We start from the raw sequence: 17,899 nt of genomic DNA, 5'->3' as shown, positions 1-17,899 counted from the left end.
ATTTCCACAATTTTGGATCTAAAGTGTATTTAGGCGCTTGAACAGTACTGTTTTTTCATTTGTTCATTTGCTCCATGAAATAAAGGAGCTGCAAGACATTAAATTCTTCATTACTATCCAGTATATATTCTTCTGATTCTGTTGAACAATTACAAAAATTTTGTGTATACTAACCTATACATTATTTTTGTGTAATTTAAAATTTTCAAATTTGGTTGATTTTCACAGATATTTTTTGTAAGTAAAGACTTGTAAATCCTAAAACTGCCCATATTTTCCTAACAATAAAATAACACAGTTTAAATGTCATCTTTTCATTAGCCTGCAATCCATAGGACCATTTCTACTTTTCTAGACAGGCTTACATATGTTCTATATATTCAACTGAGAATGAAGAGAGCACACTAGTTTGAAAGAATATGGATTAAACGCACAGAAAAGAACACTTGTGAAGATATCAATACGTTCTATAATCACATTATTGATTGATAAATTGAAATTGCCACATTATTAAAAGTCCCAGGGGATGGAGCATCAATACAAAGCTTTGTGCCCGTTCATGGACTTTATGGGTTTACTGTAGATTAGCCGGGTCAAGGAAACATGAAATCTCATCAGAAATGTGCTTCATCAATCAAGTAAAAAACTATTGAATGGCATATTATCGATAAAAAATATAACAGGCGCAAAAGTTTCTACCATATGGGATTTGACAGATATTCAACTCCTACTTCTATCCACTCAAGTCAGGCCAAAAATCCCATCACCACCTTCAGCTGCTAGTTTTATCCTCTGGTGGTGCTCTGCAACTTTGTAATCTACAATCTCCTCAAACAATTGGGAGTCCAATACACAATCTGGGCGCCCGTACACAGCTGCTTGAACACCAGCCATGAGTTTAGCAATCTCGCGGCCAGAGAACCCTTCTGTCTTCCGGGCAGCCTCTCGGATCACATCATTGGACAGATCCTTCATTGTTATCTTTTGTGGCTGCTTCTTGTACAGAAAGCCCCACTTAGAGGTGTTCTCTTCACCAGAAAGATACTTGTTCAAATAGAGTTTCAATAACTTAAATCGCTCCTCCTCTCCAGGAAGTGGGAACTCAATCACTTCATCTATGCGGTCAGTGATAGCACTGTCAAGATCACCTGGCCTGTTTGTAGCAAGCACAAGAACTATGTCTCTTGACTGATCTCCAGTTCGGAACAGCAATGCATTTAGAGCACTCCGCTGAGATTCGCTCATATGTGTGCTGTTACGCCTGCATGTGGATCAAACATTCATCACAGGACTAAACCTTCTCACATATGATGAATGATACTAACAGAATATAAGAGCAGTGCTTAAAGTACCTCTGAAACAAAAATATTTTGATTTGAACGGATGAAATAACCGACAATGTGAAAACTGGGTCTAACAGTAAGATGCAAAATACAGCTTTAAAGGAACAAATTTAACATACTCGCATAGGAATGCATCTGCCTCATCAATGAAGAGTAGTAGACCTTTGTTTGATTTTTTTGCCCAATCAAATATCTGATGGATTTTAGTAACAGCCTGTGCACCCAAGGGTGCAACATCTCCTCCAGTCATCATAGCATAATCCAAACCCTGTATTCCAAGGTTCAGAATGTTTCTTTCAGAATATAGACATCATATAGAGTTATAAGCATATTATCATTTTAAAATCCTCCACTATTTTGACCTCCTAATTGTTCTTAAGTTTCATTTATTTTACCTATCAATGGCACATATAAATGAGCAGTTGGGCACCAACAATAAAGGAAATTGCCTAAGAACATGAATTAGTGTAATACCGATTTTCGAGCTATTTCCCTTGCAACCATGGTTTTGCCAGTACCAGGGGGGCCATAAAACATCATGTTGCGAAAGGGTGCCTGATGAGCCTTAGTGTTTGCTGTAGCTCGAGCGAGTTGTTCTATTCTCCTCTGCAACGAAGGATGGAGAACAATATTTCCAAGACCATTCTTCAGGGGACCAGAAGCTGCAGCTGCTGTACTATTATTTAAAACTTTATTCTTTGCTTGAGAAATTATATCTGAACCTGGAAATCTTGCAATGGATGATTCTCGAATCAAAGATGGCTGCCCAAGTATCCGGTTGACATAACCCCATAGAACCCTAGAACCTTCTCTGTAAAGAATGAAGGGAAATCAATTAGATGATGGCATATGCAAGAAACGATACGCCAGCATTTATCATGGATAAACAGCAGAAATTCTGTAATTCTACAAAAATTTCTTCATCAAATTAAAAAATTATAAGGCATCACTGAGTAACTTTTTACACAATTAAGAGAAACAAAATTTTATCATCTTTTTCTATGCATCAGTTTGATTGAACCAAAAAAAACGTTAGCAATGCAATGATTGCTATAAAGTCAGCAACGAAGTAGCATTAATGGGAGGTATCAATCAGTTAGGTTTAGTCTTCTATCGGCATACAAGAGTCTGAGATTGATTCTAGCCTGAACAAAGGTCTCCAGTTGTGTAAATCCATCTCCAAAAGGTTAAAAAGAGAAGGAAAAGAAAAGTTGCATTATCCTTCTTTTTTTCCCCTTTTCGGTTTAAGGAAGGGGTGTCAAGGGATTTGTTCAACATAAAACAGATTTGTTTCCAAATTAGGTTATTTCCAAAATCTACATGTGTGTATATTTGCAATTTAATAGACTCATATGCACAAAGAATTGAAATGTTAATAAATGAAAAGATCAGCATACAAACCTAGTTGTATAAACACCTGCAGCCAATGCTGTGGCACCTCCAACGGTCATAACCAATTTATTCCTATCAGTCAGTAAAGTTCTAAAACCCCCTGCAGACAGCAGATGAGAAACAATTTACATACCGGTTGAAGTGAAAAAGATATAACTTCACAAAGTTTCTGTTGCAATGGCACCCACAAATAAAAAAATAATAATAAAAAAAACTATAAAAAAGGCAACAACAACAATTAACACAACTCTTCTCCTATAATATTCCAAAAATATCCCTGAAACAGTCAAGCTGACCCTACCATAACATTTCTTCAAGTTTTTATTTTTTATTTTTTACTATACTTCTTCAAGTTTTACCCATCCAAGTTGCTTATTCTTGTGAGAATGCATGAGTTCAAATTTTTCTTATACTCAACTTGCATACCTTCAATGTGACTGAAAGCTGTATTTATTGCAGCAAGCCATTTTTCCTTTTCACCATTCATCCGTTCGATAAGCATTCTCCTGTTTTGGTCCTCAGTCAATTTTGCTTCATGGGCCCGACCTTCTGCCTCTGCTATGGCCTTCACTCTTATGGTTTCTCTTTCTAGTTCAGCTCTCTCTTTTTCAGTCTGACGCTGCTGAGCTTGGATCTGTTCCTCAGTAGCCTGTCTTGCTCGCTCTTTCCTCATAGAGGACTCCTCTTGCATCCTAACCAACTCAATATTATGCTGCCTCTGGGTTTCATGATCTGTCTGCAAACAAGAAAACAATGCAATGTCACAGATATCACCAAGGTTTCACTAACCGTAGTCAGAATGCATTGGACATTTATTAGACTTGTGTCAGAGAAAGAAAAGGAAGTGGGAGTTTATATCAAAGTTGAAACCAAGCCTACTAATTACTTTGTCTAAACTTAGGGTAGCTACTAACTTGACCAAAGTTTCAGTGAGAGTCTACTGGTCCAATTTCAAAAAGGACAGAAAGATAAGCAAGCCTTGCCAATATGTTTCCACCCACCACTGCGGACTCTCAGTGACTCCCCTCAGTGGTAGGAACATATACAAACTTTCAAGTCCTAAATAAGAATGAGTTATTCATTTCATTTCTTGCACCTGCATTCTTTTCCTGGCCAGTTCATCTTCGTATCGCATAACTTGTGCCTTTCGCTGTGCATCTTGCTGTACAAGATTTCTTTGTTCTTCAGCCAATTTCCTCTGCCTTTCCTGCAAAAAGAAAACAGTGTAAGCTAAAAATGCACAAACAGAGAAAGTACAGACCTAGATCCACTTACAAGATTAATTGGCATGCTGACATTCATAGTTTCTTAAGCTAAATGGCTAGAACATAATGAGTCAGAAGACAAGACCCAGTCCATGACACACTAAAGCCAAGGACCAGAGGGCAAATCAAGTGATACTAGAGAGAAAGTAGAGAAACACCCATGTATAGCGAGGGCCATGAAACTCTATACAAGGAAATATGGCAGGAAACAAACACCTTGTTACCATTCATTGCCAGTCCCCCACTCCCTTGACCACTACCCAAAATTCAACAATTTGCACCCTTGCCAACTTTGAGAAAGATAATTAAACCCCCCCACCCCCCAAAAAAAAAAAAAAAAACGCTTAAACATCGAGATGAGCTGTTCGATTCATTTCACTTGATAACCACATTTTGCAACGAAAATGTTTGTGTTTCAAGTTTGAACTAATAAAAACGCAAAAGGACTAAAAATCAGAGATAAAAAAATTAAAAAAATAAAAAATAAAATAAAAAAACAACTTACAATGTCAGCATGAGATTGCTGAGCTTGAAAATGAGCCTTCTCAGCAGACAACTCAGTCTGGCGAGTTTGTTCCTGCTTCCTCATCATGTCGAAAATCTGCGGAACAACAATACAAGGTCCACCCATTTAAACATTCATCTCAGGCCCATAACACAATTTGTATACAAACAAAACATAGCATTCATGCAATTTTTGTCCTAATGATAAAATCTTCATCTTATTTCCAACCAAAAAAAACAAAAAAAGGCAAGTAAATTCAATTCAAGCAACAGAAAATAAGACCTGCTTGGAGTTCTTAGAGCTATTGATTTCTCTGAGAGCTTTGGCAGCTCTTTCTAAAGCCTCTGGGTCCATCCCGGACCCTCTTGGCTCTTCGGCTTCATATTCCGGCTTCCCACCCGAACTTGGGTCCTTCGCGGCCGATGAAGAAGAAGAAGAAGAAGAAGAAGACGAGAACGGAGAAAAGCGAAAGCCGCCGCCGTCGGCGTAGGCGCGTGTGGAGAGCGTCGGCATAGCGGCCGCCGCAATAGCCATTGCTAAGCACGAAGACAGTTTCGAGGCCGCCATTGATTGAAGGTTCGAGCTTTGAATCGGGCTTTCAAGCTTGAGAATCCATGGGTGTCTGGGCGAGCATTGGGACCTTAAACCCTGATATGATGGGTTTTTAGGGTTTAAGCGGAAACCCGAAACATTGAAAGGGGGATCGATTTTGACTTTTGAGGGTTTTGCGTGGAGGGTACACCAAATTAAACCAAAGTCGGGTTTAATGTTCGGATCCATTACCTGATCCGGCCCGTGGTACTTGATAGAAGCGAAGTTGGATTGGCCCATCATATTATGGACCACTTAGTAGGGATGTGGGCTGTTTGGCTTGGGGGTTCTAGGTCCAACCGGTTCCAAAGCGGGTTGGTTTGATCGTTATTTCGTACATGGCGGTTGTTGGATGGAAATACACCTTTTTTTTTTTTTTGAGATGAAGGATGGAAATACACCTAACTTTAATAAGTTTCGAAATCTTTCTACGTTATTGAATATGTGTTGGCTAGAAGACAATTTTATTAGAAGCACATAATTTTATTTAAAGATTTTTACACTTGAGAAAAAAAAATTTATGAGGAACCACCACAAATCCCAAACAACTTTTACTTGATATTTTGAAATTTTGTACTTTTCGAGTTTAGGTTCAAAGTAAGAAGTACATTGAGACAAGCTACAGTACCGGGGGTATTCCATACACATTTTTTATTTAATTTTAAAAACTAACAATTTTTTTTTTTAGAATAAGATCCTTTATTGAATGAAACAAAGTTACATAACACGGAAATGACCGGTGGTGGACAAGAATTCTCCACTCTCCTCCCTAAAACCTAAACCAGTTATGGGTCCGTCACCATAAGTGACTTCCATGAGCCGAAGGGACCCAACCCCTAACCACCTATACCGCCCAACGACTCGGACTACTGAGAATCCCGAGCACCTCATAGACAACTGCTAAAACAACCAACGCCATCTTCCACATCGTGTCCCAAAGATGCCAGACCACGTGCAAGGATTGCTCATCAGCACATTGACCATAAGGTAAAACCGACAATAAACCAATTTGTCCCCAGGAAAAACACCACATCCATGGCACCTCAATTTGACCCAACCCTAGCTCAACAGAGTAGGGACATGCTAAAAACCAGAAAAATCTAACCAAAACCTTAATCGAAACCCTAACCAAGAAAACTACTTTAAACAAAGACATAGACCAGCTACCACAAACCTTTTCCTCCTCCTCAGATGACCCGCCACCGGCAGACCACCACCATAAATTTGTCCCGTCGAACTCGCAACGTCGGAGAGACGCAATCCACGCAGCAAGCCACACCAACCTCAACTTTTGTCGGCCAGATCCGGGCATAAAGCCAGATCTAGACGAGCCCATACCAAGTATCAGTAAGAACCTCGCCATGCCTTGTCCCCCGACTTCATCCATTCGCTTGAAAGTCCGACACCCTTGCACTCTTCGCCTATCGACCAAACTCAGAGAGATAGCCAGCGCCATACAATCCATGGCATACTATCGCCACGATCTGGTCACTGACCACCAGCTCCAAGCCTGCGTCGATCGCTAACCATCCATCCTGCCCACCTGCGCTGCCACCTTAGAGGAACGAAAAGTCATACACAACCAAGAAGGACGAATCGGAGACCAAAACTGGAGCCCCGAGACCCCACAATCCCGTCCGGCAAACACCCGCCACCGTCGATGAGGCCTAGACCTATGATCGACGCTGGGAAGCCGCCGGACAGGCAGCCACCGCTTCTATGTTTTTTTCCAAAACCTAGTTTCTTCCCTCTATTCTCGGAGCCAGCCTACTCGTTTGAAGTATAAAAAAAAAATTTAAAAATAAATAAATATATAAATAAAAACTAACAATTCAATATGATGGTAACTTGATGAATTTGTTAACAGGTTACCCATTCAATTTTGACACGTGGCAATTTAAAAAAATAAATTTACTACTTTAACAACACATTTGTTGTTATATAAGTAACATCGTTCAAAACACATAATGTAGGTCCTGAATATATTAATTACACCAAACAGAACCTAAATTACCACTTATGATCACAATTGTAGTAGTTATCGTAATTTTGTAGTCAAATATGTAAAAATTATGGTTGGACTTCTTTTATTGATTGCATAACATTGTTTATCAAATAAAGAACCAATTACAACATTGAAGACTTTTTTTTTTTTTTGAGGAAGCAATGATTTCATTAAGATTAGAATGGAGTACATTCTTGTTGCACAAGGTCAATAATGCAGTCTAGAATACTACCAGACCACACAACTCCTTGAGCAGATTCATAAGCAATGTTTGCTAGTCTATGAGCTATTCTATTACAAGAACGAGAAGAAAAAGTGATCTGGACACTCGGATTGCACCTCATCGCAGCTTGAATATCATTAATGAGACTGCCAAGAGAAGACAAAGTTGGGGCTGAACTATGAATCTCATTGACTGCCTGTAAACAGTCAGTTTCAATCACAACTTGTTGAAGCTTAAACTTTTGAACCAAATCAATACCTTCCCTGATGGCCAGAAGCTCAACATGTAAAGCAGAGCTAACATAGTTAACTGGTTTCAAGTAGGCAGATGTGAAATGGCCCATTGAGTTTCGGAGAATACCTCCAACCCCTCCTTTTGTTCTGTGTTCCAAGTATGCTCCATCGACATTTAACTTCAGAGCAGAAGCAGGTTTCCAGATTTTTGTTGTTTGCATTGCGGGCTCTAAGGTAGGTTTACTAGCCTTCTGAAAGTCCTCAAGCCAAGTGAAGCAACCAAGCTTGATATCAGTTATAGTTTGCATTTTGTTCTCCCACAACTTTGCATTTTGATTTCGCCACAATCCCCATATAATCATAACAAGTTTTTCAAACACTTCAGCCTTCAGATGAAGAGATTGCTCCAACATCCATTCCTTAAAATTTAAATTAGGTAGAAGTGTATGTTGTAATGAAAACGGTGCTGTAGAGAGTATATCAAGAGCAATGGAGCACTTACAAAATAGGTGAGCAGTGCTTTCACAACCATGATTACAGAGGAGACAATGAACATCACCCCTTTAGAGAGGAGCCTCTCTCTCGTGGGAAGTAAGTTGTTACACGCTCTCCACACACATATATGTACTTTACCTGGAACTTTAGTCTTCCAAAGCCTTCTCCAAAGTTCTTTAAAAGGGTTACCAGAAGATGTAGTTGCCAAGGCCGATCCAAGAACTTGTTCCCTTGCAGCCCAGTATGCACTTTTGACAGTGAAGAAACCCCGCTTTTCATAGCTCCAAATGAGCTTATCTTGCATAGAGTTACGGGGTAGATGAATGCTCAGAATATGATTAGCAACATTTGGGTTGAAAAGAGTACTTACAGACGCAAAATTCCATGTTTGATTATGGTGATCAATAAGATCACTTACTCTTTCAAAAGTAGTATTCTCAGGCCTATGAATACGGTACAAAGGACAATTTGGAATCCATGCATCATTCCAAATGTGAACTTGTGAGCCATCACCAATTCTCCATTTAGTTCCTGCTTTCAACACCAGTCTGCCTTCAAGTATACTCCTCCAAGAAAAAGATGGAGCCTCCCCTAGTTCAGCTTCCCAAAAGGAACAATTGGGAAAGTACCTTGTCTTGAAGATCTGAGCAATCAAGGACTGCGGATTAGTGATCATCCTCCATCCTTGTTTGGCCAACATTGCCAAATTGTATGCATAGAGATTCTTGAAACCCATGCCACCTTCATGCTTTGTTAAACACAAATTTTCCCAACTCCTCCAATGAATATGTTTCTTTTCATCGGTGTCACCCCAGAAGAACGAGGCACATAGCTGATGAATGTCATCACAAAGGCCCTTAGGAAGAAGATAGCAATTCATTGCATATAAAGGTAGGGTTTGAGCAATAACCTTTATTAATATTTCTTTTCCTGCACAACTAAGGATCTTGGACTTCCAGCTAACCAGCTTCTTGGACGGTTTCTCTTTGATGTATTGAAAATGTTCCATTTTAGACCTACCTACCCTCAGAGGTAAGCCTAAATATCTGTCATGTTCCTTCACACAATTCACCTCAAGAATAGAAGCAAGGGCAGTTTGTGTATCAATGGTCACATTATTACTAAAGACAACAGAGCTTTTTTGAAAGTTTACCTTCTGACCGGAAGCTCTTTCATAAGTGTTTAGAATCTCTCTAAAAGCATAACATTCTTCATGAGTAGCTTAACCAAATAATAAACTGTCGTCTGCAAAAAAGAGATGATGCAAGGTAGGAGCTTGTGGACACATCTTCAACCCTTGGATAGATCCAGAATGAACAGCTTGAGAAATCAAAGCAGATAATCCTTCAGTACATAGAATAAACAAGTATGGTGAGAGAGGATCTCCCTGCCTTATACCCCTTGTTGGCTTCACAGTAGTAGTAGCTTCACCATTCACTAAGATAGCATAACTCACTGAGGTAACACACCTCATAATCATATATATTGATCCAATTGGAAGCAAAACCCAACTTTGTAAGTATAGCCTGCAAAAAAGACCATTCAAGGCGGTCACAGGCTTTACTGATGTCCAATTTCAATGAGAAGAAACCTTCTGCCTGTGTTCTCAACTTGTGCATAAAATGAGCAACTTCTGTAGCCACTAGAGTGTTATCTGAAATTAGTCTGCCTGGTACATAGGCACTTTGAAGAGGTGAGATAATTTCAGGCAACCACCATTTAAGTCTATTGGCCACCACCTTTGATAAAATTCTATAAATCACATTACAAAGTGCTATAGGACGAAAATGTGAAGCATCAGTAGTTTAATTTTTGGAATGAGATAGATATGGGTGAAATTGGACTCATCCCAACTTTCACCCTTTTCCAGAAAATTCCGAATGGCTAAGCACACATCTAGTCCCACAAGATGCCAATACTTTTGAAAAAAGAATGGGGACATACCATCAGGGCCTAGACTTTTTGAGGGATGCATCTGAAATAGAGCGACTTTTATTTCTTCATCAGAGTATGGCAGAGTTAGGTTGGCATTCATGAAGGCTGCCTTCATTGGTGTGGCACGAAACACAGTTGAAATGGCATCATCATCCACCCCTTCATTTGCAAAAACTTTCTGATAATATTTCAAGAGCATGTGCTTGATAGTTCTTGGTGTTAACTTAATGAGCAAACCAAGATCGTTTCACAAAATGCATAAACACAACCAAATGATCAATACAATATGAGCTAGAATACAACAAGAGGAGATGCATCACCTGCTTCATGCATAACAGCCATTCCTTCAAAAGCAGTAGCAGCAACACAGCTATTCAACACAAATAATCCGAGCTCCAAAACTTCAAGCAGCCACACGCAAGAAATCTTCTACTCAACTATGTGTTTAACTTCTCTCTATGGGGCAGGATTGAATGTTTTGTCACACAGTGAATAGGGACTTCAAGCACCTATATATACAAGATAGATAGGTTTTCCCATAAAAGAATCCTTGATTCTAGCCAATAAGTTATTTGACATATGCTATAATTTATCATATCAACTAATTAGATATTTATCTTTATCAAAATGGGTTCCTAACCATATGAGTGACATACCAAAGCTCATAAGGTGTCTAGGTAGATAATTCATATATTTCTTATTTATTGTAATAAGCTTAATCAATTTGTTATTTACTTAATGTAGATAATATTAGGTCCAAATAATATTTTACACTTGGATCATTGTGCCACTCCCCATTATCATCTTTAAGGCATTTAATAGTGTTACGACATTTCCTGTTGGAAGCCTTCCTATGGAAGAATGCAGAATTACGATCACCCTCTTTCAACCAAAGGGCCTGTGATCTTTGTTTTTGTTTCCAATACTTTTCTTGGAGCGAAAGTAGTTGGTTTTGCCTCACATGGAGATTCTGTTGCACTTCATATTGCATTGGAAAGTAGGGTTGCGTCATAATGTCAAAAAGCTTTCCCTGGATTTCATGCCCCTCAGTTTTTTGTTTTTGAAACTCAACTACGTGCCATTGCATAAGTTGACAACCAGCATTTTTAATCTTAGTGCCAAGTTGTTGTAGAACATGGCCTATAAGGGGTATTGCCCAGTTTCGATGAATAATTTCAGAACATTGTACATTCCCATACCATCCTTCTTCGAACCTGAATTTCCGTGCATGTCTCATGAGAATAGTTTTCTCCATTTTGACTTCTACAAGAAGGGGATTGTGATCAGAGTCCGAGGGAGGGAGAGTTATCACTCTGCTAAAAGGACATAAATCTCTCCATTGAACAGTTTGGAAACCATGATCTAAGTGCTCCTTCATGAATTTGTTTGACCACGTATACTTGCATCTCATAAAACCCATGTCAAGTAATCCAGCCAAGACCATAGTTTGGCGAAACTTATTCATTGCAGTTGCATGTTGGTGACGAAAAATTCCGTTGAGGAGTTTGACTTACCAATTAATGCGGACTGGAGCTGGAGCTGACCGGGAACAATCGAGAAGCTTTCTTAGAGCGTTGACCTGGAGTTTGACCGTCGGCTTGAGGAGAAGGGGGGTACCTACAGAAATCCCTCCGATGCCTGAGCCAGTACGTTTCTTAGTAGTGGAGTATTGAGAATTGGAATTCGATGGATTACCTGGAAGTCGAGCCTCCTTTATATAGGCGATAACTTCCTTCGGGAACAAGCCGCCATTATTTCTGCTTTGATGGCTGCATTTATTTACACACTTATAATGACAATTATTGCTGCACTAATAACAGTTAATCATTGCGTACTTACTACCGTCATTCATTGCGTATTTATGATAGTCATTCATTGTGCACTTATAATCATAATCATTGTGCGTAGTTATTGTCGTAATAATCGCCACATTCATGACTGAAATTTAACGCCATACTAACTACGGAGTTAATCGCCTTAATTGCAGGCCCAGCAGAATTTGACCACTCCCACATTGCAGCATGAGGAACTCCACCTGATTTATCAGCATGAGACATTATTTCATTAAAGTCCCCCGCCATAAGCCAAGGCAACGAGCAGTTTTGTTGTGCTAGGGTGTCAATCATGGACCAAGTTTGATTGCGTTCAGTCCTTGACGCAACACCATAAATCCCTGTGAAGCGCCAAGAGGCAGGGGCTCCACTTTCACTCACTTCTACATCAATATGATTTGGAGAAGAAGACCGAAAATCCACATGCACTTCAGGACCCAGAGAAGAGCTAGGCCCCGAGAATCCTTTTGCTTTGGAAAACATAAGTTTCCAACAAAGCCTACTCGCCCAGTGATGGTGTCAATCAGTTTTTGAGAGGCTAGGGTTTCTGATAGAAAGATCAATTGAGGACGTTTTGCTTGAACCATATCAATAAGTGCCCTTTGTGTTTCTTGATTAACAATCCCTCTACAATTCCAAACGAGGATGTTGCCCTGCCACATGATTGACGAGAAAGAGTTGGTATGCACGGAGGCTTGGAGGCGTCGCACAGAGGTTGACTGTGCTTAGGGTTTTTTTCCTGAGGTAACCTACATTGAAGACTTGGGCCTTTTTTAGTCGATTATAAGGGTTTACTTTTTGAAGCACACATATGTTGTCAAATTTGTAAAATACTCTATATACCTGTAAATTTGGTCCTAAATGGGGCAATTACCACAAATAAGAAATTTATTACAATGCATGTCATCATTTGTCCTTATTTATCGTAATATGCGTTGTTAGAGATGTAATTATATCTTATTTATCGTAATATGCGTTGTTAGAGATGTAATTATATATCTTATCAATAAAATACATTATTCCAAAGAATAGCCCAATTACATAACTGAGAACTTTATTACATAAATGAGGACACATGCTCTATTTGATTTAAAATATGAAGATTTACCACTTGGACAACACATTTGTTGTCATTTTGTGAAATAATTTATAAACCTGTAAATGTAGTCCTAGATGGAGTAATTCCCACAAATAGGACATTTATTACAACATTTTTCATCATTTATCCGTATATATCGTAATATATTTTGTGAGAGATGTAATTATCTTATCAATGAAGGACATTACACTAGACAATATTAAAATACACAATCGAGAACTCCATTACGTGAATGAGGATACATACTCTATTTGATCTAAAATATGAAGGTTTGTCAATTTTGTAAAATGGTTTATAAACCTGTAAATATGGTCCTAACAAAGTAGTTACCACAAATTGGACATTTATTACAACGTTTTTTTTATCATTTGTACTTATATACATTGTAATATGCGTTGTCAGAGATATAATTATCTTATCAATGAAGGACATTACATAAGATAATACCCCAATTACACAATCGAGAACCTCATTACATCAGTGAGGACACATGCTCAATTTGTTCTACAAATAAAGGTTTACCACTAGAACAACATATTCCTTATAAAAATTTGTAAATTGGTTCATAAAGTTATAAATATGATTGTATGTGGAATAAGTACCATAATAGAATATGATCGTATGTGGGTCGCCTTGTCCATCGTCGCCTCTTCTTGGCGTCATGGGTTGACTTTGCCTTCCTCCTTTCTATCGTTTTTCTGTCTGGCCAAGGTGTTGTGGTTTACGGTGATGGGGCTGGGTTGGACGACTATGGTGGCTTGGTGCGGATTGTACGCGCTAGTGGTTTCTCCCTCTCACTCGGGTCGGGGTGGTCTGATCCGTTCTTGGTTGGGGGGACGTCGGCTGATGTTGGTTGTGCTGCTTGGGTCATAGGCGGTACGACGATTGTGTTTGGCGGTGATGGATCTGAGGCGGGTCTAGATCCATTGATCATGGTGTTGGGACCTGATGGTGGCTGTCTTGGCGGTGCTTCTCATGGCGGTGGCGGTGGCCTGCGAGCTGGTTTTGATGATTTTGCAAGCTGCTTAGAGGTTGGTGGAGGTAGTAGTGCTACCACGTCGGGTTCGCATAATGGTGGATCCACAGATTTTGTGGACGTCGGCAATGGTGCAGTTGCTCCCACGTCATGGATGGGCAGTGGTGCTGCCGCAGCTCTTGATCTGAGCAATGCTGGGATCGGTTCGGGTCTGGATCCTTTTGGTGGATCTGGGCTTAGGGCTATAGTTTTTGGTGCTGGGTTTTGGGCCTTGGTACGTGTTTGGTCATAGGCCTTGGGTTCTAGCTCTTGGTGGTGTAAGAGGTTTGGTAATGGTGGAGGTTACGGCGGTGACTGAGGCTGCTGTGGAGGAGGACACCTCATTGTGTCTGGTTACTGTGGATCCTGGGGATGCCCCCTCTGCGTAGGGAGGTCCTGGGTTCCACTGAATAAGTTAGGGTTTTTATTTTCTTTTCTTGCCCTAACATTGTCTAGGTTTTGGTTATTGGTCCTATTACCATAGTGATTTCATTTGGTTGCTCTAGGGTAGCCTGCATGGGTTGATATTGACGTGACCCTTTCGGGGGTAAGTCATGTTGTGTAATCACTTATATTTGATATATGAAAGGCTTGACGTCCTATTTCAAAAAAAAAAAAAAGTACCATAATAGAATTAAATTTCCACATCTATAAGGTAACATATTGTCATCATATAAGTAATTATTTGATTTAATGATAAATTACTCAAAGTAGACCTAAGTTATAATTGATTAAGCTAAGCATTAATGATGTACTTAATTAGTAATAAAAGACTCATTACTTTTTTATTTTTTAGAGATAAATAACTCATTACTCAGTTATAATTAATGATGTAATTAATTACTAATGATTTAGTTAAGGGGTAAACAGGTTACCCACCTTTTAAATATTCAAGGCCATTGGATATATTATTAATCCAACGGTTTAAAATATTAAAAAAAAAAATGATTGTATATCAAACAGCTCAGCACCTTAAAATTTTCCGAAGTGTATGTACTTTTTCCTCTATTTGTTTTTTACTAAGATTCAAGAAGATTTTTTTTTTTTTTTTTTTTTTGTGGTCAAGGAATTTTTTTTATTCCCTACCATAAAGTACAAATATATATGCTTCTTGTAGTGCATAACTACATAACTGCTACATGATTCTGATCCCCAAGGATTGGGAGACAGCAGGGAGTTCGAGCTGGACAACAATAGTGAGAGATGAGATCATGAGATATGGAATGGGATGCTACTACATATTCCATTTGTCCCATACAACCACAGATTATCAGAAAAGAAAAGAAAAATACTTTCATAAACTTCACACTCATATATAGTGGTATTGAATTTCATAGACAATTACTTGGTACAAAAGCCATTACAATGGTTAACTTACACAATATCCAACCGGGTTCTTTACACACATATATGATATAATCTGCATCTGCTAATCTTCACAAATCTGCTTCTTGAACGCCACTTTCGATTCCTCAAGAGCCTGAGAATCGAGAAAACGAAAGCTTTAGTCTGCAGAAAATATTCAAATTAACAAAGTCTGAAGAAAAATGTGAAGAATGCCCAAGTGATGCATGATGAGTTAAGTTTGCTTGATATATATCCTAATGAGGCAATTGTATCGATCTCATCACGTGGTATTTGATTCAAGAAGAAAGTATAAGACCGGTGGCATATTATCCAAATACCAAAAGTGGTAGGATCAGTGATCACATGTGGAGGAGACAAGATAAGAAGTCGAACATAGTATGGTCAGCTTCTTCCTTTTTGCATTCAATACATTATTATAATGATAAGCAAGTAGTTTAGCAGTTAGGTGAGTTGGTTGTTAGCCTAGCCTTTGTATTAAAACTGATGGACCACACTCAGAAACTAGCACTTCACAAGCACTTTCTCAACTTCACTTTCCTGGATTTTTCCAAGGAGAAAAAATTTAAAAGCAATTCTAAGGGGACCAGGAATGGAACTGCACACAGTTACCCATCTCAGAAGTGGTCATGCCCGTCTTGTTCAAGTTACAAAGTTGAACAAGACCGCACATACTAATGCCGAGGCCTTCAAATATCAATTTGCCAACTAACTTGGCTAAATTTGGAGCAATGAAATTATTAGTGTTTGCTCGTGCACGTGAGAATTTGCTGTAAGAAAAGTAGAAATGAAGCTAGTGAAGTGTAAGTTAGTACCTTTGCAGTACAAACTTAAGGAGGGGATGATGACTTATTAACTATTAGTCGCTATTCCTGTAATCAGGATATGGGATTCTACCAGACTCAATGTGCTTGACATCCTCAATGAGGATCTCATAGTGCCTCTTCACCTCCTCCGCGGACTTCCCTCCTACAGCTCTGGCCACCTTCTGCCAGCGGTCTGGGGTATCCTTGTCGTACAAGGCTAGCGCCTTTTCGAACTGTTTGTTCTGCTTAGGAGTCCATGAGGAGCTCGAGCTTCGTGAAGAAAGTGAGTTGGATGCCATTAGTAACTACCACTTTGAAGGGAAAAGAGTTTGATGGTTGTGTTTGAGTTTAAGATAGAAGCAAGTGAGAAGGTCTCCTTATAAGGAGAAGGGAAAGGAGTGGTGGGGTTAAGCCAGTTGGGCGAATATATCTTCAAAAAGAGTCAGAATATGAAGTAAGACTGACCCGTTCCCGTAAGAGCCACAAGATCATGAAGAAGAAGGACAAAGAACACCCAAAGCTTTAAGAATCACTATGAAAGGACTGGTCCTGGTCCTTAGTTGTTTTTACTGTTACAATTAATATTCCTAGCTTTGATTATGAACACCAAGTTGTGCCTTTTCCTTTAGTTTTAGTTACTTGCCCTTCAGTGGTTTTTTGTAATCTTATAGGTATAATATCTTTGCAATTACTTTTCACTGCACTTGTGGTGATTGCAGCAATGGTAACAGGACTTCTTGGCTGTCTCTCTCCTAATCTTTGTACTTACGTATGTCCAAAACAAATCGTTTTTGGGTTTCAGGTTTCAGAGTTGGGGCTTAGAGTTTTAGTTAAGATACACAGGGAAATATATTATATGAAAGTTTAAAATGATGCAATTTTAGACATGAGCACAATTTCAGCGCCAATTTAACTCAACATGAGCACAATATCAACAGGTGTAGATATTTCTTCGTCAATTTTATTGATAATGCTTTTGTTTGGCAAGAGTAATTTTTCCACCCTGAAAATGTATTCATCCTTCTGTTACTTCAGCTTATAGACATATGAGCTAGCTTTTCTTAATGAAATATCACTAGCATTATCAGTGGTGCCGAAAAGCTGCACGTACATATTCCAGCATTGCTCCCAAATTGGGATAAAAGAATATGACCAGACCTACGAAGATTGGTAGTAGCCATACGTTTTCAGTAGGCAAAGGACCTTTTGGGATAAGGTAGCTAGTGGTCTCATCTGATTGCTGATGTTAAATGTTGATTTTGACATCAATTTGTTTGCCACATTGAGTGTTAATGACTGATCAGCTTTTAATCATTGTCCATAAACGCACAGGAAGCTTGTGAAAGAAGAATGATTTTGTGATTATGGAAAAGGCAACGATATTGACATTGCTTAATTTCTCAGAAAGTAAATGTCAATCTCAGAGAATCATACAGGAAATGTAGTATTTGCTTTCGAGGTCGGTCAGGATGATCCGATAAGGTCAACGAAATAAGGTTTTTCACTCTGTCTCTGCTGCTCAGAACTTCTTAAATCGAGTTAATTGTTCTTGTTTTCCTGCTCTTTCTCTGGCCTATGATTTACATTCACCAGCCTGCCAACTGGTCGAGAACCACACTACTGAACTTTGGAAAATAGTTTAACAACGCCTCATTAAAAATTTAAAAGAGTTCAATATTGACCCATTTCCTGATTATACATAGTGCCGCCACAAAAATATAACCTCATTAATCTATTAGTACAGAAATGAATCAAGTTCCTCAGAGCATTTTACTAAGACCTAAGACCACCTGTG

General features: G+C 39.0%; 2 protein-coding genes across 5 annotated transcripts; both read right to left on the bottom strand.

The window, feature by feature from the left end:
• Positions 1 to 485: 485 nt before the first annotated feature.
• On the bottom strand, positions 486 to 5,227 carry LOC112189061 (ATPase family AAA domain-containing protein 3C). The gene is made up of 8 exons (XM_024328327.2): positions 4,788 to 5,227; positions 4,506 to 4,601; positions 3,832 to 3,942; positions 3,162 to 3,471; positions 2,745 to 2,835; positions 1,818 to 2,154; positions 1,463 to 1,611; positions 486 to 1,261 (listed from the first exon to the last, which is right to left on the bottom strand). Exons 1-8 carry the CDS (start codon positions 5,070 to 5,072, stop codon positions 742 to 744), a joined length of 1,899 nt encoding a protein of 632 aa, XP_024184095.1. The 5' UTR covers positions 5,073 to 5,227; the 3' UTR covers positions 486 to 741.
• Positions 5,228 to 15,200: 9,973 nt separating this feature from the next.
• LOC112189721 (protein RADIALIS-like 5) lies at positions 15,201 to 16,502 on the bottom strand. Of its 4 annotated transcripts, none has more exons than XM_024329073.2 (2): positions 16,196 to 16,502; positions 15,201 to 15,442 (listed from the first exon to the last, which is right to left on the bottom strand). In XM_024329073.2, exons 1-2 carry the CDS (start codon positions 16,401 to 16,403, stop codon positions 15,438 to 15,440), a joined length of 213 nt encoding a protein of 70 aa, XP_024184841.1. In that variant the 5' UTR covers positions 16,404 to 16,502; the 3' UTR covers positions 15,201 to 15,437. The 4 variants fall into 4 exon arrangements, with proteins under 4 accessions (XP_024184841.1, XP_024184840.1, XP_024184838.1 ...); XM_024329072.2 differs by having other exon boundaries at positions 15,201 to 15,413; positions 16,196 to 16,495; XM_024329070.2 differs by having other exon boundaries at positions 16,114 to 16,476.
• Between the last annotated feature and the right edge of the window lie 1,397 nt (positions 16,503 to 17,899).

Source organism: Rosa chinensis, chromosome 2 (genome assembly GCF_002994745.2).
Source record: "Rosa chinensis cultivar Old Blush chromosome 2, RchiOBHm-V2, whole genome shotgun sequence".
NCBI lineage: Eukaryota > Viridiplantae > Streptophyta > Magnoliopsida > Rosales > Rosaceae > Rosa > Rosa chinensis.
Note: the sequence above shows the minus strand (reverse complement) of the source record. Positions and strands in the feature narration are given on the sequence as shown.